Genomic DNA, 26,077 nt, shown 5'->3' with positions numbered 1-26,077 from the left:
GGTCACAGTGTCAGAAAATAACTTTTACATTTAGGGGCAATATTTGTCCTCTGGATCTGATTTTCAGGGGTATTGAGACCTTTATGAGAGGTATGTTTTATTTCTAACCAAAATGTGTCAAATACATACATTTAATCAAATCATTAAAACAAATTCTCAACATTGACAATTTATTACCTCTTACTTAAGATATCATATATATATAATGAGGACTTCAATAAAATATTAGAATTATAGCAGATATTACATTTTTTTTTTTTTAATAAATCATTACAAAGGGACTTTTTTTGTCCTCACATTTAGAAATTTGGTGGCATTTTTGTCACTTTTACAACATTATTGCCCTGAGACCCCTTAGATTTGTGAGTCTGGTCAAAAATACAGAACAGGCTTCTATATACTTTTATATCAATGCTCTTAAGAGGCTTTGTGGGATTTACTCCATTATATGTTTGTGCTTTACCATATTCAAAGTACTTTTAACTATACATGTAATGATGTGCAGAATTATGAGTCAAGAGTAGAGGATCTAAACACAACAGTTTTAATAATAAAAAAATGCAATACAAACATTGGAAACAAGAAAGAAAAGAAACCAAAATCCTCTCACTACAGCCTGAAAGGAAAACAACTGACAATGAATACTGGGGAACATGGGGACTAAATACACATTGAACTAATGATGAAATGAGGGACACCTGACACTAATGAATACAAGGACAAAGACAATGGAAAATCTACAAAAACCATATACCAACTAAAGACAAGGAAACAATGTGGTGACCTCTGGTGGTCATCAGGATAATCATTACAGAGTCACGTCATTTTTATTTGTTTAGCGGCTTTCACAACACACATTGTTTCAAAGCAGCTTTACAGAAAATTAAGCATTAACAGAAGATAAAACTGTAATGTCTATAATGGCGATGAGTCATCATTGTGTAGTTTGATAAAATACGATTGGTAATTGTTTTAAATTTTAAAATAAGTAATTCATTAGTAAATGTATTCAGACACCCAGTGAGAAAAAGGACAAAGATCCAAGCGAGTGTAAGAGTTAACTTGGAGGAGCTTGACGAGGTAATTAAGGCCCTGCCTACAGGCAAGTCTCTGGGGCCAGATGGCTTTGTTGCTGGATTTTTTAGATCTTATGTTACAGAATTGGCTCCACTTTTGTTTGAAGTTTATATGGAAACATTAAAGAATGGAAAGCTTCCGCCAACCATGACACAAGCCCGGATCAGTCTGATACTAAAAAACGACTAAGATCCAAGCGAGTGAAAAAGTTACCGTCCATATTCCCTGATCCAGCTACATGTTAAAATATTGTCAAAAATTCTGGCTAACTGATTAAGTAAAGTTATGACATCTCTTATACATATAGATCAGGTGGGGTTTATTCGGAGCCGCAGTTCTTCTGATAACATTAGGTGTCTCATCAATATCATGTGGTCAGTGGCGAATGATCAGACTCCAGTTGCTGTCATCTCACTTGATGCCGAAAAGGCGTTTGATATGGTAGAATGGGATTGTCTTTTAAAGATTTTTTTAGATATATGGGTTCAGGAATACTTTTATTGGATGGATTTAGTTACTTTATAGACACCCTGTAGCGGCGGTACAAACAAATGGATACATTTCAGATAATTTTACTCTGGACAGAGGCACACGGGAGGGTTGCCCTCTTTCCCCATTATTGTTCTGTCTTTCCTGGAACCATTAGCAGCTGCGATAAGAAAGGATGATGATTTTCCAGGGGTGATTGCGGGAGGTGTGGCACATAAGCTTTTGCTTGACGCTGATGATATTTTATTATTTGTCTCTGAACCAACTAGATCTGTGCCTTGCCTCCACAGATTTATTAATTCCTTTTCTAAGTTCTCGGGATATAGTGTTAATTGGGCTAAATCCAAAGCTTTGGCTCTGACAGCGTATTGCCTAGTAACAGCTTTTCAACCAGGTGTCCTCCAGTGGCCCAAACAGGGCATTTAGTATTTGGGCATTTTATTCCCAGCAAATTTGTGTGATTTAGTTAGAGTTCATTTTGACCCTTTAATAAAACGTTTTTCAAGCGATGTGGGCAGGTGGGCTTCAGTACATTTATCTATGATTGGGAAGGTTAATGTTATTAAAATGAATTGTATTCCAAAATTCAACTTCTGCAGTCTCTCCCTATAGATGTCCCCCTCTCTTATTTCAAGCAATTTGATAGCATAGCGAAGTCCTTCATTTGGAATGGTAAACGTCCCAGGCTACATTTCAATAAGTTACATAGGCCGATTGACAAAGGTGGGCTAGGCCAACACAAGATATTGTTTCATTATTATGCATTCGGTCTCAGACATTTGACTTGTTGGTCACTTCCACCTGAGAGAGCCCCTCCCTGGTTTTGTGTTGAACAGGAAGTTCTTGCCCCTATTTCACCATTGCAAAGCCTTTGTATCATTCAAACTGGAGAATTTAAATTACACCCTGTTATCTCGCATTGGCACTCAGTATTTAATTTGGACATTTATATAAATGTTGCCTCGTGCATATGGCTGAACCCAAAATGACGTATTAATAAGTCCACTTTCTGCTGATCGGAGTGGATTGTGAGGGGGCTACTACACTTGGTACCTATATGGAGTGTTGAGTTCCTTTGAAAATTTGGTTCAACATTTTGAATTCCCAGATCTCAGTTCTATTGGCATTTACAGCTGTGCCACCAGCTCTAAAAAACATCAAGTCTACATCTAGAGATGCAGGGGTTCGCCTTATGCAATTCAACATTTTATATAAATTCTATTGGACCCCCTCTAGATTGTATAGGCTTGGTCTTAAAGACACCTGCTGGTGAAGCCAATCAGAAGATGGAGACACAAACCATGATGTTTGGGAGTGTGTTAAGATCCAAGAATTTTGGCTGAAAGTTCAGAGTTGTTTGTGTGACGTTTTGGGCACTCAAATTTGTGTATTTTGACAGACTCTGTATTTTGGGCTATGGGGCAGTCATAAATAGGGCAACGGCGTCCGTGGCCATGAGTGATGGCATTGGCACAACCTCCACAACCATGAGAGCGTACAGTAACTGGAGAGCAGGGGCCCTTCTCCTCCTCCTCCTCTTGTGGACAGCTGGGAGCACTGCTGCGGAAATGGCCAAAGCTTTGGGTGGTGGCTCTGGGATGGCCGAGGCTTCAGGCGCTGGCTCATTGAACAGGGCAGGTGCGGGTGCTGGCTCATTTATCAGGGCAGGCGTTGGCAATGGGACCATGATAAGAGTAACTGGCAATATAGAGGGCGTTGGACCACCAAAGTTGTGATCACTGGGACCACTGGAGCTGAGACCACTGGAGCTGGGAACGCAGTGGTCAAGGTGGTGTTATTTTCACTTGTAGGGTATACACTCAACAGAGTGAACTGAATGTACTCCCTCCATGTGAGTTCTCCCATCTCGTGCTCTCATAATTGTTCAAGCCGAACAGATGAGAGTCAGTCCAGTTAGACCGGCTTGCTAAAGCCAAAAAGCGAATCGAACATTCCTAAAAACAAAGACCTGCCCAGCAATTCTGCTGCTAGATCCATAAAAGTTGGTCAGTTATTCTGTAATGATGTGCAGAATGATAAGTCAAGAGGACAGGATCTAAATGCAGCAGCTTTAATGAAAAATGCAATACAAACATTGGAAACAAGAAACAAAAGAAACCAAAATCCTCTCACTACAGCCTGAAAGGAAAACAACTGATAATAAATACTGGGGAACATGGGGACTAAATACACATTGAACTAATGATGAAATGAGGGACACCTGACACTAATGAATACAAGGACAAAGACAATGGAAAATCTACAAAAACCATAAACCAACTAAAGACAAGGAATTTAATGTGGTGACCTCTGGTGGTCATCATGATAATCATTACAGTATGTAAAATACTACAAACTACAAAAACACTGCTGGAAATATCTGTGTATGATCAGTTTTGGAATTATACATTTAATCTAAGCTCCCAACCATCCATGTGTATTCACTAATATTTACTGCTATAAATCACTTCATTATTATTATTACTATTATTATTATTATATTAACTTTAAATTGCTTAAACCCATCATAGTAAATCAACAGCAGTGTTAACCCTAAGGCGTACACAAAGAAAGAAATCAGCTAAAAATTACTCTCTAAAATAATAATCAGATTACTTTACTGATTACTTCAAAACATTACTAATTACTTTACTTCTGAAACAATTCAAAATAATATATGTATTTCCTCCTCAATCATTGTTGCACACAAGTAATACACTCGTTATGTTTCTAAGTAAGTAGTAATCCAAGGATTGTACTTAACTAGTAATTAACTTGATCAAAAAAAATCAGTAAATGTTATCTGATTACAAGAATTTAAAATATAATGTTTTACACTACTTTTGGACTTAAGGTTATTATATGACCATAACAAATGACTTTGTAATCAGATATCAGTGATGAACAAGACACTAATGGGGATTTTCCACTGCACGGTAGGCCTACAGCTCGACTCGACTCGACTCTGCTCGCTTTTTTGGGGTTTTCTCCTCCTTTTTAGTACCACCTTAGTTGAGCTTCCAAGCGAGCTGAGATGATAATACATGTGATGTCAAAACCCTGTAGATCACTGATTGGTCAGAGAGAATCGTCACTATCGCCGTCACTGGATTTGTGACACGGGACATCAACCCGCTAGTTTTAAAGTTAGCAACAGCGATAGCAGTATCATTTGTTCACGCGACTTTCGAATTGTTAAAAGAAACGGCTGTGCACAAAACCACGCCATGGTCAATGAACGAGGTGCAGACGTTCCTCTCATTAGCGACGAACGAAACGACGTGAAACGAAAAAGTTTTTCAGGAACCTACCAACAGTGTAGTGAAAAGTAAAAAGTTTTTTTAAAAGTGACTACAGAACTATCAAGGGCCACAACAGCCAGAGTGGTTCAAACAGAAGAAAGTGGAAGTGGTTCGACCAAATGGATGCTATCTATGGCAATACACAGATGGGAGTGAGAGTTGGCGTCCATGATGGAGGATGGTATGTTTTGTTACGCTAACTCTATATTCTGCTTGAAAGCTTCACTTTATTTAGTTGACCAGCTACTGGAAATCTTGCTTCTAAAACAATCAGGCCAATTTAACTGTTACACTCGTGTAAAATCACCATGCAACAACTGCTTTATGCAGCACAATGAGCTAGTAGCTAACAGTTAGCGGTCGTGTTATTGTTTATGGTCAGTAATGTTTGTGTCGTGTTTAAGATGATGTCACAACTGTAGAGGCAGCGCAGCTATGGCGATCATCCTATAATCCCACCCACGTTGAGGCGGCATGAAGAGCTGTGGAAAAGCAACCTCAGAAAGTAAAGCTAGCAGAGTCGAGTCGAACCGTAACCTGCAGTGGAAGAGTGCCATAATATGGTGCTTTTTTCTCTCTGTGTGCAGACTGTTTACATGTAGTGAGTATGATGTGTTGAGAGCAGTGCTGTATTGGCTTTACCTGCAGTTAAACCCCCTCAAACAGACACTACCTTCTCATAGCACCATCATCAACTTCTTCTCCAGGTAGATATTTATTACAGTTTCACACTTATATTGTCAGTTATCACCCACCCATCCTAAGAACTACAGACCAGATAGTACTATTGTAGTATAATTACAGAAATAATGTGAAACTGTGTTTGTTATGGACATTAATTCAGTCATGGCACATGTGTGCTTTATTGTGTACATAAGGAATGACTGTTTTGATGTACATAGTATGTTTTATCATGTATTTATACTTCATATGCTTAACTTACAATATGGAAGTCTGTTGGGCAAGTCATTGCACTGGGATTAATGTTGAAATACAGTCTGACTTAAGACTTAAAAATTGTATGTGTTAACATGAGACTAGTGTGATAAATTTGCTTTAAATTTAAAATGTACTAACCTTGGTTGTGCACAGTTATATCTACTGTTTAAACTCCTGTCGTGGAAAGCCTGTACACTTGGTAGGGCTGCACGATTATAGTAAAAATCATAGTTGTCGATTATTGCCCTGGATATTGTAATCACGATTATTAATGTCGATTAAAATATAAAATTACCGTGACGTCACAAAGTAAGCAACCGTGTGGTTCTTCAGAGTAGCAGATTTAAATGGTGGATATGAGCTGCGCTCCAGTCTTTAAGCATTATATTGTATTTTATATTGTAATAATGTTTGTTAAAGGCAAATAAAAATGATTTTAAATGGATATCTGTGGTATAGAATAAATTAAATTATTGCTAAATTACTGCTTAAATCATTAATTCACGTACAGTAAATAATATGGCATATTCAAAATTCAAACTTATTAACAGCCGATTTAAATTGGCCAAGATACTCTGTTCAGTAAGACCTTTCATGGAGAGACGGGGGACCATTCATCCCGTTAGATCTTCAATGGTGATCTCGTTCATGTAAGATCATCGTTAGATCATTTTTGGCCTCAGTGGTTGCACTTTGGTAATTAAAAACAGTCATTTGCTATCGGAGTTTGTGCGATTCGTGAAAATGTTAAAACTACCAATACCAGCTGAGTGGCAAATGGGTCTTATTAGAGCAGACACGATAACAATGACGGTGATTTCTGAAATGTGCTATGTTGGCTACACCTCCAAAACAAACTGAGAACTGTTAAGCTGAATTACTTTATTGCTATTTTATACAAATCAAATTGACATTGGCCTACTTATTACCGTGACAAAACAAACCTTTAGTTACATTTTTAATACATTGTACACAGAAATCGAGCAATGCGACAAACTCTCCCATTACAATGACTGCTGTCACTCACTGCAGGTTTACACTGTTTGAGATCTGCATTTCGACGTCAGCTCAATGACGCTCCGGACACTGTTCTGCACTCTCACGAATGCTGTCATTAAAAACAAAGCTGTCTAATCAGCATAAAAAATCAATTATTTACGTCACGTCTGTGCCTTGATTAGAACGGGAGTGTTTTAGTTTTGTCGTGTTGATCATTTTCAGTGTATGTAACATCTACGTTCATAGCGAGCGGTGCAATATGCAATGAATCCAAAGTTCTTTTCGCTCTTGTTCTACAGCTTCTTTTCAAGTGTCAGGTGATGTTTCTTCATTATTACTTTTTCGTGTGCCACACGAACAGAGCTAGAACATAAAGCAAGCATCTGGGCATTCAGGATCAGTAGTAATTACTGATAGGACTAATCTAAGCGGCTCTAATTGGCCATTGACGTTTCATTGCTCAGCAGACATGTTAGTGATTGGTTAGAATACTCAACCTCTGCAAAAACACGCTGTAAATATAATCCATTGATGGAACAGGAGCAAACTTAAATTGAATGCTGTAATTGTCAATTTTCACAATTACATAATCGTGGCAGCCGTAATCGTTATTGCGATTAGTTTTCGATTAATTGTGCAGCCCTAAAACTTGGTAACATTGACACGATACACACAAGGATACCCGAAAGTAACATGAAATAACTCATGTTAACTCATAAAAGTCTGTAAAGTATAATGTGCAGCATTGCCACCCATATTTCAGCCATCTGGGTTCTGGAAGTTTTTTCCCCATTAATTTCTTCCTTAGTGATTTCATAAAATCCTTCATAAAAGAGGTGAAACACAATACTACAAACTGTCATTTGAAGTAAAGAAGTATTCAAAATCAGACAAAAACACAAAGGTACAAGACTGTGTACTTAACATCTTTAATGAGGAAATGAATACAATCCCAAGAACTAATACAAATATAACATTTAAAATGGTTGATTATAGGCATATTTAATTTTATTGCAAATTATTTAGATATACACAAATATTTAAGTAGTTTGAGAGTGTAGGGGGAGTGACTTGATTGTGTCATTCACAGTGCCTCATAGGAGTGGGCGGAGCTGCAGAGCTCTACTCTGACTGGTTGAACTTTCTCTTCAGGATCATGGGTAGTGTAGTTCTTCACCAGGAATTCTGCTATTTAAAGAGATTGTTCACCCCAAAATGAAAATTCCCTCATCATTTACTCACCCACATGCCATTCTTTCTTCTGCTGAACACAAATAAAGATTATTAGAAGAATATTTCAGATCTGTATGTCCTCACATATCAATGAATGTGCTCCAAAAAGCAGATAAAGTCTGCATAAACAAAATCCATCAGACTCCACAGGTTTTATCAATGGTACTTCTGAAGCAATCTAGTTGGTTTTGGGTGAGTATAGACCAAAATGTGACTCCTTTTTTACTGTACATCTTGTCATTGCAGTCTCTAGGCACAATCATGATTTCAAGCTCGATTACACTTCCTAGTGCTTGACGCATCCGCAGAGCGCTAAATGGCGCTATATGAAGCATAATTAAGCTTGAAATCATTCTCAAGGAGACAGCTGTCAAAATGTACAGTGAAAAAGGAGTTATATTTTGGTCAGTTCTCACCCAAAACCAACTGGATCACTTCAAAAGACACTTATTAAACCACTGGAGCCTGATGGATTATGTTTATGCTGAGGTTATGGGATTTTTAGAGCTTCAAAGGCCTGGACACCATTCAGTTGCATTGTGAGGACCTGCAGAGCTGAAATATTCTTCTAAAAATCTTCATTTTCATGTTCTGCGGAAGAACACAAGAAGTTGAAATAACGTAGACTGATGTGTTCGACAGAAACAAATATCATTGATTAACAGCCTCAGAGCTCACGGTAGGTCTGTCTTTAAAGGTTTATGAGTCATCATTATATTCAATTTGTCTATGGAGAAAATGAATGGGATTTGTTATTCCGGAGCAGACTGTTGTGGTCTAGTGATTACACAGAACAAACTCCACCCATGCTGTCCATCCATAGAGCTTAAGTTGTATTGTAACGGCATCATTCTTTTAATGACACCTCTCCATCATGTGTCTGTTTTAGGGACACAAGAGTTTTCTTGGAACAGCCTCTGGGACAAAAATACATGACTATCTTCAAAGCTCTTCGCCTGCATGGCATTACTGAATGTATGTATTTGATGCTAACACTGTTTGCAATGGACTGACTTCTTCAAAAACAATGTTAAAAGAAGCATGCATTCCCTGATTTTTCTAAAATCTCTTCTCTGATTTGGATGACCACTGGTTGTCTTAACTAAAAACTGAAAATCTGGCAAAGAGACCACGTCATATTTACTCCGACCCAAAGACATGACAACAGTATCAGCTACTAACAGCACATCTCACAAACACATGCACTCTACTTTATTACACTGGTGATGTGTGATGTTAAAATACATTCAGAATCAGAATAGTTTTTATTAGCCAGGTAAGATTACACTTACAAGGAATTGTATGTGGCAGTTGTAGACAGAGGACAGACATTAAGATATACAAACCTACTTATAAGTACAGACATGTAATACAATACAGTAAATACAAATATGTGCGAATACATAGATAGAGAAAAGCAAAGATGTGCAACAGTTTATAGCACATTTACGATTACATCAATATGGACTGTATGTATGGACAAAAGTGCAGACGTACAGATATACACTAAAAATGGCCAATGATATTAGACAGGGCAGCACCACATGTTCTTATGTGTTCAGGAAAGATACAGCTCTATTCTTGTGTCTTGTTCTAATGGACCTGAATCTCCTTCCTGATGGAAAATACAGTGGACAGGATGTAACGAGTCCTCGGTTATTTTAATTGTTCGCTTTCTGCATCAGGCCTCATACAGATCTTGGGTAGAAGGCAAACTAAAGCCAATGACCTTTTCAGCAGTCCTGATGATGCGCTGGAGTTTCATCCTCTCACATGTGGCAACTGATCCAAAAGACACAGTAAAGGATGAAGTCAGGACAGATTCTATGATGCTGTATAGAATTGTATCATCAGTGCTTGTGGGAGGTTGAACTTTCTTAGCTGCTGCAAAAAGTACATCCTTTTCTGTGCCTTCTTTGTAATGGAGGCAGAGTTATTGTCCCATTTTAGGTTGTGGGAGATTATTGTCCCTAGAAACATTAGGGATTTTTGACTGCAACAGGTGATCTATTGATGACTAGGGCGGAGTGAGGTTGGGGTGATCTTCTAAAGTCTTCAATCATCTTCACTGTCTTTGCAGCATTCAGCTCTTGGTTGTTAGCGCTGCACCAAGTCGCCTGACGTTCCACCTCCTGTCTGTGTGCAGACACATTGTGGTTTCTAATGAGGCAGATGAACATTGTAACATCTGCAAACTTTAAGAGCTTAACGGAGGGGTCCATAGAAGTGCAGTAGATGGTATATAAAGAGTAGAGCAGTACACAGCCCTATTGTGCCCCAGTGTTGAGAGTCAGAGGTGTATTTGCCTAGCTTCACACACTGCTTCCTATTTGTCAGAAGTCAGTGATCCAGAGACAGATGGAATTTAGCCTGCTGGGCCAACTTGGTTTGTAAAAGCTTGGGAATGATTGTATTAAACACAGAACTGAAGTCCACAAACAAAATCCTAACATATGATCCAGTGTTATCCAGATGATGTAAGATATAGTGCAGGCTCATGTTCACAGCATCCTCTGCTGAACTGCTGGCTCTGTAAGCAAACTGCAAGTGGTCTAGCCAGCGGTCCATGATGGTTTTAAGATAAGAAAGCACAAGTGTCTCAAAGGACAACTGAAGTCAAAGAAACTGGTCTGTAGTCATTTAGGCATGAGATCGTTTGCTTTTTGGGTACTGGGACAACTGGTAAAACAGGCTGTAACTTAGCACAGGGCCAGTGACCGATAGTCATTGGTGATTGTGTGTGTGTATGTGTGTGTTTTGGGGGGGGGGCGCATTTGTCTTGCATACAGGTATGAGGTGTGAATGGCTTTGGGAATACTTTATTTCAAATCTGCAGTCGAATGTGTTGAGGTTGTTGGTTAACTGGTTCGTGGAACAGTGTATTTTCTTTTTGTAGCTAATGTATGACGTTATTGTGTCTGTGTATTAAAAAACATTCTACTCAGTGGTCTCAAAGCAGCTTTAACTTCTCTATGGCCTCACTATTCCAAAATGTTACTGTGGTGATAACAGGCTTTACCGTTTTCAATTTTTGTCTGTATGCAGGAATTAGAAGAACGGCAGTCAGACTACCTGAGGACAGTGTGAGAAATAGGATAAGCATCTTTAATCATGGTGTAGCAGTGCATTTTACCCTCTCTGGTGGCACAAGTAACATGTTTTTTGTATTTTGGTCATTCTTGCATAAATTAGTGCTGTTTAATCTCCCATAATAATGAGTACCTGAAGAGTGTAAATGCTTTGAGCAACCTGACATGTAAGTTTGGGGTGTGTTTACCCGTTTGTCAATGGCTATGTTCCGAAAAGCATTCTCGCAGACTACGTATAATGTATGCATGCTGTTCATGGACACCCGGAGACCTAGGACAAATTTGGAATGGCATACCACCATACTGCTCTTACTATTTATATATATATATATATATATATATTTTTTTTTCTCTCCTCTTTTTCTCCCAATTTGGAATGTCCAATTCCCAATTTTGCCTTTGTGGTGGCGTAGTGACTCACCTCAATCTGGGTGGCGATCTCAGTTGCCATGGAATCTGAGACCATCAACCAACACATCTTATCACGTGGCTCGTTGAGCGTGTTACCACAGAGATATGCGGCCTCTACACACGAGTCACCACGTGCCCCACCAAGAGTGAACCACATTATAGCAATCATGAGGAGGTTACCCCATGTGACTCTACCCTCCCTAGCAACTGGGCCAATTTGGTTGCTTAGGAGACCTGCCTAAACTCACTCAGCACACCCTGAATTAAAACTTGCGAACTCCAGGGGTGACAGCATATTTACCACTGAGCTACCCAGGCCCCTGGGAATATGTTTAATATCTAGACATTTAAAATTTAGCTGTAGATGAGAAAATTAGATTAGAAATTATTTCCAATTTTATGTGTTGAGTTTCTGTGTTTGTGTCAGGGCCACATCTACAGGAGCTGCAGAACATCAGAGTGTTTCCTCAATCCTGCCTTCTGCACATCCTGTCCAAACACTACCACACTGTGAGTGTCTATACAGACTACAAACACCAGCTTCAACACATACTGCACAAATCATGGGCTTAATCAGAAGCCATAAACAGACTTGTTTTCCAGACAGAATATTTAAGCATCCTTAAAACAAGATACATGATGTAAGGAAAATTGTAACAAGTGACTTTTTCTTACCCTATTGGCAAAAAGATTGATTTGGTTTAAGTGTAAACCTCACTTAAAACTTGAAAACAAGACAAAAAGTACTGATTACAAAAGTGCCGTTTTGCAATCCAGAGGCATTATATTTCATGAGCTGCTTATGGTTAGACACAGCATTGCTGATTGTTTTGTACAGAGTGAGAAGTAATTCATTAGCTTCATTTAAGCTGAAAAATCTGTGATTTATTTCCTGTAGCTTTACAGTGGGGGTGACACAGCCATGACTGACTTCTCCAAACAAGCGGTCCGGTTCGGAATGATTGTGGACAGGGTGCGGTACACTCAAGCCATTTGTAATGTCATAATGATCCAGTTCTTAGATGCAGAGCATTATTACACCCATAATGCCTTTCTGTCCTTAAATCGTATTCTTTTCTATTCCTCATTTACAGCATGATTAAATGTGACAGTTACAAGATGGCAAAATGTAATCCATGCTTAGCCTTTCATTGTTTGCTTTTAGTGCAAAAGTGTTTTGTGTTTATGTGCTTTTCACTGTTACGCTGTAGGAACAGGATTGCTGTACTCAGACCATCAGCCTCTACGGCTTTTACTTTCTTCTAAAGGCTGCTAAAGTGGGCAAAGAAGATACATACAGCTTCTCCATTGAGGTCAGAACACTCGCAGCTTCATAAATGTCCACCCATCAAGGCCTTCATCACATCTTGATGTTTTATCCAATGTCTCCAACAGATGGCACTGCGAGATGCATGATATTTCCATTGTATTTAAAGGAATAGTTCACCCAAAAATGATAATTCTCTCATCATTTCCTCAGTCTCATACTCATATAACTTTCTTTGTTTTGTGGAACACAAATGAAGTTATTTTATAAGATCTATGAGGTGTTTTTGTTCATACAATGCAAATGGTCATGAAGTCAATGGGGTCCAACACTTAAATCTCCAAAAAGTACATAAAGAGGTCATAAAGGTAATCCATTCCAGACGCCAGTAATTTAATCTTCTAATCTATATGTCTTCTGAAGCAATATAATCGCTATATAAAATATCAAATATAAATCTAAATATAAAGCATATTTGACAGTATACATGTGTGATTTTTCTCAAAGAAAAAAAATATGATACCTGAATTTTCAGTTTTGGGTGAACTATTACGTAAAATATGGATTTCCCTATACCTTCTGTCACTCTTGCTCCATGTAGAGGTTAAGACACTGGGACACGGCTCTGTCACAGTCTTTTATTGTGACTCGTCCGTTCTGTATGAGGTCTGAACGATTAGTGTGCTATCAGATCACAGTGCAAAGCTCCGCCAGCGGCTCATGGCAAGAGCACAGCAGTGGACCTGTCAATCAAGAGTTTGGCTTATGTAAACGCCGCAGTAGAAGCAAGGTACACACACACACATTTAATGAGACAATGACAACAATACACTTCATGACAGATGCCTCTGGGCTAAATTTGTGTTATTTGCCTTTTTTAACAGGTGTTTCAAATTGAGAAACTTTCTGCACCCATCCTGGTGATGTTTGCTTTGGCATTCCCATTGTGATGTTTCAAATGTCTCCACTCACATAAAACACACACACTATACTAAATTATACATAGGTAATGCGCTTGCTTGAAATGCATAATTCATTATTGATCCATGCAAACCTTTCTAAAGATTGATTGCCCCATTACAGTAAATTAAAATGTGAGTTTTAATCACACTTTGCACTCTATGTCTATGGTATGCATGAAATGTGCCAGTGCAAATTAAGGATATTTGACTCAACAAAAATACTTTGGATCCAGGTTAGGGCAGTACACATACTGGTGCTGGTGATGCAAAAAAATATATTAGCACACAGAAGAGTGTAGTCAGTTTTCTTCTTCTATTTTTTGATTACCGTAAGCTGCACTACGGACTTTAAAGGGATCCTGGAATATATTTCGGTCACAATTATGCACATTATGTAGTATAGAGATCAGGCAATATGTCATTATTGAAACATGCCTGTTGATATTGTAGCTAAAATATTCCCAAATTACAGTAATTGATATTGCATCAAATGAAAATTGGACACTAACTGAATCAAATTAAATATTCAATTTTATTGATAGCCTAACAGCATACAGTATTTCATAATTAGGGGCCAATCACTGAAAGTGTGTAGGCACCTGATGCATTCATTAGTGTTGTTCTTCTTTCGTGTATAGCGTACCAACTAATTTGATGGCAAGTCGCCAAAATGCATCCATATTTTCATGAAACTTTGTGTGTCATAATGATCCAACCCTTATCTCACCATGTAAATTTGGTGACAGCGCCACCTATTGGTTTTTGTTGTAAAAGTTTTGGTTTAAAAATGAACAAATTACAATTATTGATTGAGTACATAAACAATTCACTACTATAAGCCTGTAAATATGATTTGTATTTTGGCGTACATCCTTGCGTCATTACATCATGTCTGCACACAGGACAGGACAGCATCACTGCAGTCTAGATGGATGTATATCTGTTATCCCTTTGGTGAAGATGATTACCTGCTATAATGCTGGATATGTTTTCTGGTTGTATCTACATTGTCCGGTGAATTTAGTGTGACATATTTATGTAGGACTTCTAAAATTAACTTCTTGCAATTGTTATTTTGTATATTTAAGCTTATTATTCTTATGTTGAAAAAAGTATATTTTATCCCCATCATTATTGAATCCTCATTTTATGTTTTAATTTATGTGTTATTGTGTACATTCATAGACATATTATTGTAATAACAGAGGCTGGACAATACAGTTTGAAAAAATTGCCCAGGGCACAAGCTAGAACTGCTTGCTTTAAAAAATAAAAAAGTATTTGGTCAGCATACATGATTACTTTTGAATGGCTGTCAATGAATAAAGATGCTTTTTGCCCTGATAATAGTGTAATTCTGATATCTACAGTACCGGCAGGGCTTGTCCATACATACCAGCCAAACACTGAAACTTTGGTTCCCCGTCTGTCGCTCTCTCCATGTTGTGTCGGAGAAGCAACACTAGGGGTCTCTCTTGAGCGCCGAATATGCCTCTGATCCATTGAAAAAAGGCCAATGAGAAGTTGGCAGTCAGTATTTGCATACCCCGCCCCCGGACATACAGGTATAAAGGAGAGGCAAATACTAGAGTTCATTCAGAAATTTTCTTCGGAGCCAATGGTTGTGCATGCTGTTCGCAGTGAAACACACCCGTTCCTGTATTCCTCTGACGCTACTGCATGCTGTTGGATTGAGGGCGCATTACAGCAGCGATTCTTCTCCTTGCACGGCAGTGCATATTGCCCCTGGGCGCTTCGACAGCGCAGTATAAAAACTCAGACGAGTTTTAAAAGAGTAATTTTCTTTAAAAGAGTGATTTTCTTTAAAAGAGTAATTTTCTCTAAAAGAGCAAATACACAGCGGCGTTGAACGTCCTTTTCAGGACGCGTCTTTGTAAAGATGCCTTTCCACCCCTGTGTAGTTCCTGGATGCGGTAGAGTGCTCTCCGCTTCAGACAGCCACAGGCGTTGTCTCGTGTGTCTGGGCAGTGATCACACCGAGGCTGCGTTTGTGGATGGTTCATGTTCTCACTGCGAGAACATGACCATGACAATGTCGCGGTCGCGGCTCGCTTACAACCGTAAGCAAGCCACTCCAGCCGCACCTCGCATTGCTCCTTCTTCCCACGGGATTGAGGACGGTGCAAGTGGTGCTGGAAGCGATTCGGGGATGGCAGCGGGTGCGGCTCCGTTGGGTACCCCCCCTCGGACCACCCGTACCCCGGCACGCTCGTTGACTCCCGTCTGTGCTCGAGGCAACAGCAGCTCCTCTCACAGCCAACTTGCCTATCCTCTAGAGCTAGAGGTGGATGAGCTCGCCGCTGCATCGGAGAGCGCGGTGTCTGACGCAGATGACTCCCTTGGGCTGCCGCCTTCGGGCCAGCACGCCCAAGCCGAGGCTGACGCTCAGATGTCCGACATGCTTTCCTGGGCCGCCGCCAGCGTGGGCTTGGACTGGAATCCCCTATCCTCCCCACAGCCATCGCGGTTGGATGACTGGTTCCTGGGGTCCCGACGCCGCTCAAAGCCGCGCCCTGGTCCCGTTTTTCCCGGAAGTGCACTTACATTACATTTTGCCATCTTGTAACGTCGCTGTGGAGAGCACCGTTCACCACACGACATCACAAAGCCACACGCTCATCCGCTCTCGCTACCCTCGACGGCGGAGCGGCCCACGGGTACACGACGATCCCCCCGGTAGGTAGGGCTGTTGCGCTCCATCTATGCCCCGGAAACCCTACCACCTGGCGCGGTCGCCCTGTACTCCCTTCCAAGGCCTGTAGGACAACATCCTCGCTGACAGCAAAGGCTTACAGCCCCGCCGGAACTGCCGCTTCCGCCCTGCACGCCATGGCCCTCCTGCAAGTCCACCAGGCCAAGGCTCTCAAAGAACTGCACGTGGGTAGCCCTGATCCCGACATGCTGCAGGAACTGCACTCAGCGACCGACCTCGCCCTCAGAGCCACGAAGGTCACAGTGCAGTCAGTCGGGCAGGCGATGGCCACCCTCGTGGTCCAGGAATGACACCTATGCCTGAAACTGGTCGAGATGCATGAGACCAACAAGATTCGCTTTCTCGACGCCCCAGTCTCCCAGTTTGGTCTTTTCGGCGACACCGTCGAGGACTTCACCCAGCAGTTCTCCGCGGTGAAGAAACAGACGGAGGCGATATCACACATCCTGCCCCGCCACAAACCTGCCGCCCCGGGCCCTGCCCCGTCTGCTCGCCGAGGGCGTCCCCCTGCGAGGAAACAACAAGCTGCTCCACCTCAACCTGGGCCCAGCTCTCAGCCCACGCGTCGAGCGCTCCGCAGGAAGCAGACGCCCCCCGTCTCATGGACCCCCTCGAGGACCCAGAAGGCTCCCAGGCGCTCCTGAGACAGACGACCCAGAGCCCAAGACGTTAGCTCCGGAGATGGTAAGACCACTCTGTCCCCCGGTGGAGGGCCAGGAGGAGAATTTTCCTTTAACTTTTCTTTTGCCGCTCCCCTTAACCGGGGCAGCGGTACCCAAATTCTCAATAAAAGAGCTATTTCCTTTGCCTCTGGGTCATCTGGCCTGCAAATGCCGTTCTCACGGCACTCTGCCCCCAGATCTCAACAGTCCCAGCATGCTGGACGCGGCCCCAGGCCAGCCTTCAGCCCCACGACTGTTCCCCGGCCGGCCGGTTCTGACGAGTCCAGAGGATGCCACTACAGGACCTCCTACTCAGTCACCAACCCGCCCCCTGCCGGATGTCCGGAGCAAGTTTAGTGCTTTGAATCTTTTCTCAGCACCAGAGCGACGGCGTACTACCTGCTCCACCCCGCTGCGAAGCCCCGCCGGGTACGTCAAAAATAACCGTCCCTTTGGTGCCCCTGGCACGGAGATTGGATGCGTGGCTTTCACTTCCCAACCCGTCTCGCTGGCTGGCCCGGACCATCCGACTCGGTTACGCAATTCAGTTTGCCAGGCCCCCGCCCCCCTTCACGGGCGTCCGCTTTACCGCAGTGCATGGCCAACATGCCAAATTCCTGCGCGTGGAGATCGCTACTCTCTTACTCAAAGACGCGATAGAGCCTGTCCCTCCAACTGAAATGAAGAAGGGTTTCTACAGCCCTTACTTCATTGTACCCAAGAAAGGCGGCGGCTTACGACCAATCTTGGACCTGTGAGTTTTCAATGGAGCGATGCTCAAACCCCTGTTCAAAATCCAGCACCTAGATTGGTTCGCAGCGGTAGACCTGAAGGACGCGTACTTCCACGTCTCAATTTTGCCGCGACATCGACCCTTTCTATGGTTCGCGTTTGCCGGCCAGGCGTTTCAGTACAAAGTCCTCCCCTTCGGCATGTCTCTGTCCCCTCGCGTCTTCACGAAAGTCGCAGAGGCAGCTCTTGCCCCACTCCGAGAAGCCGGCATTCGCATACTCAATTACCTCGACGACTGGCTCATACTAGCCCACTCCCGAGAGTTACTATGCGCTCACAGAGACCAGGTGCTCAGGCACCTCAGCCGCTTGGGGCAACCGAGAAAAAAGCAAGCTCACCCCGGTCCAGAGCATCTCCTTTCTCGGCATGGAGTTAGACTCAGTCTCAATGTCCGCACGTCTCACCAACGAGTGTGCGCAGTCGGTGCTGAAATGCCTCGCCAAATTCAGGCCAGGCACTACGGTCCCCCTAAAATTCTTCCAGAGGCTCCTGGGGTATATAGCATCCTCCGCCATGACCACGGCACTGGGGTTGACGCATATGAGACCGATTCAGCACTGGCTTCAGACTCGAGTCCCGAGACGAGCATGGCGCCACGGCACGCACCGTGTGACAATCACCCCTGCCTGCCGAAAAACACTAAAACCCTGGACAGACCTCGCAGCAGGTGTCCCGACGCGTCCTGGTCACTACCGACGCCTCCAGATTGGGTTGGGGCGCCGTGTGCAAAGGGCACGCAGTCGCGGGCCATTGGAGAGGGGCCCCGCTGCGCTGGCATATCAATTGCCTAGAGTTGTTGACTGTTTTCTTTGCCCTGCGGCGGTTTCTCCCATTAATTCGAGACAAACACGTCCTAATCAGGTCAGACAGCACCACTGCGGTAGCGTACATAAATCGCCAAGGCAGCGTACGCTCTCGCCTCATGTCACGACTCGCCTGTCGTCTCCTCCTTTGGAGCCAGCAGCGACTCCAGTCGCTGTGTGCCACTCACATTCCCGGCAAGCTCAATGTGGTAGCGGATGCACTGTCACGACAAAGCTTACCCAGCGGAGAGTGGAGGCTCCACCCCCAGTCGTTCCAGCTGATTTGGGAACGGTTCGGCAGAGTCCAGGTAGACCTGCTTGCCTCCCGAGAGACCTCCCACTACCCACTCTGGTACGGCCGAACAGAGGCTTCCCTTGGGACAGATGCGCTGGCGCACAGCTGGCCCGCGGGGCTACGCAAGTATGCATTTCCCCCAGGTGCTGTGCAAGGTCAGGGAGGACGAGGAACAAGTCACATTAGTGGCTCCCTACTGGCCCAACCGGGCCTGGTTCTCGGACCTCGTGCTCCTCGTGACAGCCCCTCCCTGGCGAATCCCCCTGAGGAAGGACCTTCTTTCTCAGGGGCAGGGCACGCTCTGGCATCCGCATCCAGACCTTTGGAAACTCCACGTCTGGTTCCTGGATCTAGCTGGTCTACCACCTACCGTCGTAGACACGATCAACCAAGCCAGAGCCCCTTCTACCAGGCAGCTTTACGCCCAGAAGTGGCGCTTGTTCGCAGGTTGGTGTTCTTCCAGGGCGGAAGACCCACAGAGGTGCGCAGTTAGGTCGGTGCTCTTATTCCTGCAAGAGAGGCTGGAGGGGAGGCTGTCCCCTTCCACCCTAAAGGTGTATGTCGCTGCTATTGCGGCTCACCACAATGCAGTAGAGGGCAAGTCCCTTGGTAAGCACGACTTAATCATCAGGTTCCTAAGAGGCGCCCGGAGGTTAAATCCCTCCCGGCCAAGCCTGTTCCCCTCCTGGGACCTCTCGGTAGTCCTCGCGGGCCTCCAGAGACCTCCCTTCAAGCCGCTAGAATCAGTTGGACTCAGGGCCCTCTCTCTTAAGACTGCCCTGCTGATCGCGCTCGCCTCCATCAAGAGGGTCGGGGACCTGCAAGCATTCTCTGTCAGCGACACTTGCCTGGAGTTCGGTCCGGCAGACACTCATGTGATCCTAAGACCGTGACCGGGCTATGTGCCCAAGGTTCCTACCACGCCCTTCAGAGACCAGGTAGTGAACCTGCAAGCGCTGCGCCGGGAGGAGGCAGACCCAGCCCCTTCGTTGCTGTGTCTGGTACGTGCTTTGCATACCTACCTGGACCGCACACAGCTTTAGACGCTCTGAGCAGCTCTTTGTATGCTTTGGGGGACAGTGGAAAGGAAACGCTGTCTCCAAACAGAGGCTTTCCCACTGGGTTGTAGATGCCATTTCATTGGCTTATCACACCCAGGCCGTGCCCCCCCCTTGCGGGTCCGAGCTCACTCGACAAGTGAAGGACTCACAGCGTCCTTGTGGGCACTGGCCAAGGGTACCTCCCTGGCAGACATTTGTAGAGCAGCAGGTTGGGCGACACCCAACACCTTTGCGAGATACTACAATCTCAGGGTTGAGTCAGTTTCATCCCGTGTTTTCTCAGGTCCGAGCCCATAGAACTCGGTAACACGCTGATAGGCTGGCCGGTTGAACCGCTTGCATATACGCCCTTTCCCTCGCTTGAGGTAAAACAGTGCGTCTTTTTTCCCAGGAGACTCCACTCAATGCGAATCCCTGGTCGATTCCTCCCTAGCCCTCATGGGTCCTCAGTTCGGCGGAGGAACTTGCCGACCCAATCCACTGCGGGTACTCAGATCTACCCTGTACTGGAATAGGTGCTCCAAAGAGTAGGGACTCCTACGCGGACTCCCCCTGTGTGTATTTTCCGCGATACGGTTCCCTTATGAGCAGACCCGCGTTTTCCTTGGGTAAAGTTTCAGCTGACCCCCGGTCGCTGTGTGTAGCAACTCCACCCTCGCTGAGGCTGGATCTGCCACCGCGCCACTTCCACGTGTCGCCTAAAAACACATGTGACGTATTCACCACCATACCTCCCCAGTTGGGCAGGGGTGGTCTCCGTGGGTCTTTCCCCCCCTGAAAGTATGGGAAATTGGGTAAGACCCCTTCCCTCAGTGCGTGTAAGGGCCCCGGCTGTCTATTCTGCCCTGCAAAGGCAAAACGCCGTAACATCATGTTTGGTCAAAAATTAGTTAATGTCATTTTTGGGGTATTCAAGACCTCCTTTATCATGTGAATAAATATCGTGAGTCAATTTGATTGTTTTAACGAGAAATTAAAGGGCTATGACAACCGTAACATCCAAAACCATACGAGAAACCACAGCAGAATGCCGTAACAGTTGTTACGGCTCTTAGCCTTTGTTCCGGCACGCTTAAGTTGAGTTAAGGTGTTCTGACTTTGTTTCGACTGGCATCAAGAGAGATGTTACGGTGCCGCTGTGATGTTACTGTACTCTGGCTTTGTCATACTGTCAGAGATTACCGCTCTTTTATTGTAACCAAACCGCGTAACATACACACGACACATCTTTGAAATAAAGTGTAGACTGCCGACTGCTTGTTTGTATTATTACTCTGTGATAGCGATGTGATAGGGCGATGGTTCAGATCTGTCAATGTCAGTGACAGCCCGGAGCTAGCAAAATTTAATCTGTGTCACTAAAATTAGCGCTATTGTTGACACTGACACTCGCCTCACATCAGATGCTGAAAACCAAATATTAAATACAGAGGCATCCTACCTTTCCATGCAATCCGATATAATCCATAGAAGATATAATCCATAGCAATGCACGTCATCTGCTGTATCCACAACAATCCATACGTGTTTGAGCCATATTTCCTTCTTGCAGGTGTTCACGTCAGATTTTACAGCTAGTTATCGATAACGTCCGTACAAAGTAGGCTAACCTAAATAGTAAAAGTAATTCCAACTTTTTTTCGGTATACTCTGTCTATATTATCTCAGAATTAAAAAGTAGTAATCCAAGTCGAGTTCGTTGACTGAGCATCTTGAGCAGTTTGGTGGCCCTTAACCCTTTAACTGTCACCACTCCCCCTTTTTTCGCATAGACATGAAAATCACTATCCAAATTTAAATGGTTGTATTTCAAGAATGCTTTGTCATATATACCTATGGACAAGTTGTGTTCCAAATTTTAGGTTGATATCTCAAAAAATTAGCTTTCAGTAAGATTTTATTTGGGCGCAGTAAAAAACTTGGAATGAGCAGTCTCTAATCTCTAATGTATTGGTCTAATGTTTAATTATTACTCTATATCTTGCATTTAAATACATATACCTTTGTATTCAATTATAATTAAATTATCTTTATTGTGAAAATATTTATTGTATTTAATCATACTGTACATACTGTACTGCAAAGTAACTTATCTGTTATACTGTTTAACTGTGTTAGTGTTGCCGCACTATCCTGATCATTATAGCACTAAATAGGAACAACCAAAGGTCTTCTATATAATTTAAAACAAATACCATGATGACTAGACCTTGGTTAGGTGTTCTTATAATGGCTGTAAGTATGGTGAACAGCACGTAAATATTGATTATATGTCAGTTACGGCCTTTTGCCTTTGCATGACTCCTGATTTTTGGCACATGATACAAAGGCAGAGTACAGTAACTGCCAAACAAGGGTCAAAGGTCAATTTTGAGCTCAAGATTTTTTGCATACAAACATTTCTTCAGTATAGCAACTAGTTGTGAAATTTTGGGAGTCCTACCTATAATACTTTTGTCTGGACAAAACAGAAACTTTAAAGTCATTTTTCTCAGTTTCACACTCTAGTGAGTTAAGGTCTTTTGCTTTTGCAGGGCAGTATTGCTCTATGCTAGAAACATAGAGAGAAAAGAGGCCCAGCCAGGCTCGGCCCGTTCCCAGGTTGGCAAGCGTCGCCTTGTTCCCCTGTCTAGGGTAACCAGAAGGATCCCAACGACTTTTCTGGGGCATTGGGGAAGGGTACGTGCCCTGGCACAGCTGGTCGTTTGGCACGTAACAAATACCTGCCCGCTCCTGTGTCAGCAGAACACGTACACAGCTCAGCGCATGGCGGATTTAAATTGGGTCGCTTCTCCGACACAACGTGGATGTAACCTCCGTTCCCTGATGGAGGGAACGAGACGTTGTGTCTTCCCGGCCACGTCGCTGAGCCGAACCGCTGTAGTGGCCTGAACCATTTCCGGCTCCTCAGAAAAATCCTGAATGAACTCTAGTATTTGCCTCGCCTTTATACCCGTATGTCCGGGGGCAGGGTATGCAAATACTGACTGCCAACTTCTCATTGGCCTTTTTTCAATGGATCAGAGGCATATTCGGCGCTCAAGAGAGATCCCTAGTGTCGCTTTTCCGACACAACGTCTCGTTCCCTCCATCAGGGAACGGAGGTTACATCCGTAACCTAGACGATTATCCATATATTCCATGCCAACAGAACATTTTGCACACTGTGAACAGTACACCTACTGCATACTGCAAAATTATAAGAGTAGTATGCTGTTCTGAACATCACATGGGCTTTATGCAGAAATGATCTGTCTTCTCAAAGAACATCATCTGTCACCTTCATTTGAATGTTGTTAAAATCTTTAAAACGTCTAATGCATTTAAACTCTTTTTTAAAGCTCTTTCCTCTGAATGTGTACAGTAGATCTGACAGACTGTCCATGTCAAACCTGTCGTCATTTGACTCATGCAGCCTAAAAATAGTTGCCCTGCTGTTTAAATATATTGCATTGCTATTGTTTTCAAGGGCTGCAAATTCAGGGAAGAGGAAGCGTGATTTGTGTGGTGCGCGCTGTGTTTTCACATGGGCAAACTGCCACTGAGGAAGCAAATCCATCTCATCACAATACATGCTGAAGAATGTTCAACAGAGCGCAGCGGATGTTCTGGAGCCCTGTGTGACTCCCTGACCTACTGCTGTGACCCAACACCAACTGAACCTCACCCAAATATTAATACGAGAAAGCAGAGAACTTACCAACTCTTGTGAAATATTTTCCAGATATACACGGCCAGTTAAAACGTTTAGACACGCTTGACTGAATTTATGTTCCTCGTGATCTTTAAATCCCTTTCATCTAAAGGTTTCTGCTCAAATGCTTAAAATAAGTCTAGCAGACAAATATAAATTGTGTCTGTGCATGAATTTATGAACAAGTTTTTACATGGATGAGTTGGGGCAGAAAATGAAGGAAAAGCAGATAACAATTTTCAGTGAATCACACTCAATGGTAGTATCACTACAACCTGTAATAATCTTTACTCAAATCTCAAATGTGTATCTCACAATAAAATGGGCTTGGCGAGAGTTGACTGTATCTAGCGGGATTTCCCATAGATTAAAATTGTGTAATAAAACACAGTTTCCTTCTTCAGTTCAAAGTCAACTATGCGCTGCATTTTTGGCAGCAAATTAATTGAATATTTAAAAGTTAGATGCCCAAACATTCTGTCTATGTACCATAATAAAGAAGTGCTGTGGTGTCCCCATGGTACAGCACTCACAACAATGATATAGTGAATTCAAATGATAAAGGTTGGTTATATTTAAACTATATACACTCACCTAAAGGATTATTAGGAACACGATACTAATACTGTGTTTGACCCCCTTTCGCCTTCAGAACTGCCTTAATTCTACGTGGCATTGATTCAACAAGGTGCTGAAAGCATTCTTTAGAAATGTTGGCCCATATTGATAGGATAGCATCTTGCAGTTGATGGCGATTTATGGGATGCACATCCAGGGCACGAAGCTCCCATTCCACCACATCCCAAAGATGCTCTATTGGGTTGAGATCTGGTGACTGTGGGGGCCATTTTAGTACAGTGAACTCATTGTCATGTTCAAGAAACCAATTTGAAATGATTCGAGCTTTGTGACATGGTGCATTATTCTGCTGGAAGTAGCCATCAGAGGATGGGTACATGGTGGCCATAAAGGGATTGACATGGTCAAAAACAATGCTCAGGTAGGCCGTGGCATTTAAACGATGCCCAATTGGCACTAAGGGGCCTAAAGTGTGCCAAGAAAACATCCACCACACCATTACACCACCACCACCAGCCTGCACAGTGGTAACAAGGCATGATGGATCCATGTTCTCATTCTGTTTACGCCAAATTCTGACTCTACCATCTGAATGTCTCGACAGAAATCGAGACTCATCAGACCAGGCAACATTTTTCCAGTCTTCAACTGTCCAATTTTGGTGAGCTCTTGCAAATTGTAGCCTCTTTTTCCCATTTGTAGTGGAGCTGAGTGGTACCCGGTGGGGTCTTCTGCTGTTGTAGCCCATCCGCCTCAAGGTTGTGCGTGTTGTGGCTTCACAGATGCTTTGCTGCATACCTTGGTTGTAACGAGTGGTTATTTCAGTCAAAGTTGCTCTTCTATCAGCTTGAATCAGTCAGCCCATTCTCCTCTGACCTCTAGCATCAACAAGGCATTTTCGCACACAGGACTGCCGCATACTGGACGTTTTTCCCTTTTCACACCATTCTTTGTAAACCCTAGAAATGGTTGTGCGTGAAAATCCCAGTAACTGAGCAGACTGTGAAATACTCAGACCGGCCCGTCTGGCACCAACAACCATGCCACGCTCAAAATTGCTTAAATCCCCTTTCTTTCCCATTCTGACATTCAGTTTGGAGTTCAGGAGATTGTCACATAAAACTCCTGGATCTTAACACACCACCAAAAACATGGGTTGTGTCTCCATCTTCTGATTAGCATCACCAGCAGGTGGGTGTGTCTTTAAGTCCCAGCCTATACAATCTAGAGGGGGTCCAAAAGAATCTATGTAAAATTTTGAATTGCATAATGCACACCCTTGCATCTCTAGATGTAGACTTGATGTTTTTTAGAATCCTATCCCTTACTCTCTCCTCTGATACCAAATTAAAATCTTTCTCCCATAATCTCTTGATAGAATTAAAAACTCCATCTTCCAGTCTCTGAATTAGCAGGGAGTAATACACTGATGCCTCATGAACTTTTCAAAGGTTCAACATTTTCAAAGGATCTCAACACTCCACTCTCATATAAGTCACCAAGTGTATTAACCTCCCTCTTAATCCTCTCTGACTTATTAATACATACATTTGGGTTCAGCCATATGATTGAAGCAACGTTTAAATAAATGTCCGATTTAAACACTCTGGACGCTTTTGTCCATACCGAGTGCAAATGTGAGATAACGGGGTGTAACTTAAATTCTCCGGTTAGTTTGATACAAATGAT

General features: G+C 43.1%; 1 protein-coding gene across 2 annotated transcripts in view; it reads left to right on the top strand.

Annotated features, from left to right (window-relative positions):
* btbd16 (BTB (POZ) domain containing 16) overlaps nt 1–15,077 on the top strand; it is a 39,133-nt gene extending 24,056 nt beyond the window's left edge. Inside the window, exons 11-17 of one of the 2 annotated variants that reach the window (XM_052102783.1) lie at nt 5,456–5,575; nt 8,929–9,014; nt 11,967–12,049; nt 12,438–12,512; nt 12,751–12,852; nt 13,408–13,596; nt 13,691–15,077. In XM_052102783.1, coding sequence (XP_051958743.1) covers nt 5,456–5,575; nt 8,929–9,014; nt 11,967–12,049; nt 12,438–12,512; nt 12,751–12,852; nt 13,408–13,596; nt 13,691–13,756 — 721 coding nt within the window. In that variant the 3' untranslated portion in view covers nt 13,757–15,077. The remainder of the gene's footprint in view (nt 1–5,455; nt 5,576–8,928; nt 9,015–11,966; nt 12,050–12,437; nt 12,513–12,750; nt 12,853–13,407; nt 13,597–13,690) is intronic. The other variant, XM_052102784.1, reaches the window with a different exon arrangement.
* Nucleotides 15,078–26,077: the final 11,000 nt, after the last annotated feature.

The sequence above is a fragment of the Xyrauchen texanus genome, chromosome 33 (genome assembly GCF_025860055.1).
Source record: "Xyrauchen texanus isolate HMW12.3.18 chromosome 33, RBS_HiC_50CHRs, whole genome shotgun sequence".
In the NCBI taxonomy this organism is placed as follows: Eukaryota; Metazoa; Chordata; class Actinopteri; order Cypriniformes; family Catostomidae; genus Xyrauchen; species Xyrauchen texanus.
The sequence above is the reverse complement of the archived record's forward strand: the minus strand, read 5'-3'. Positions and strand labels throughout refer to the sequence as shown.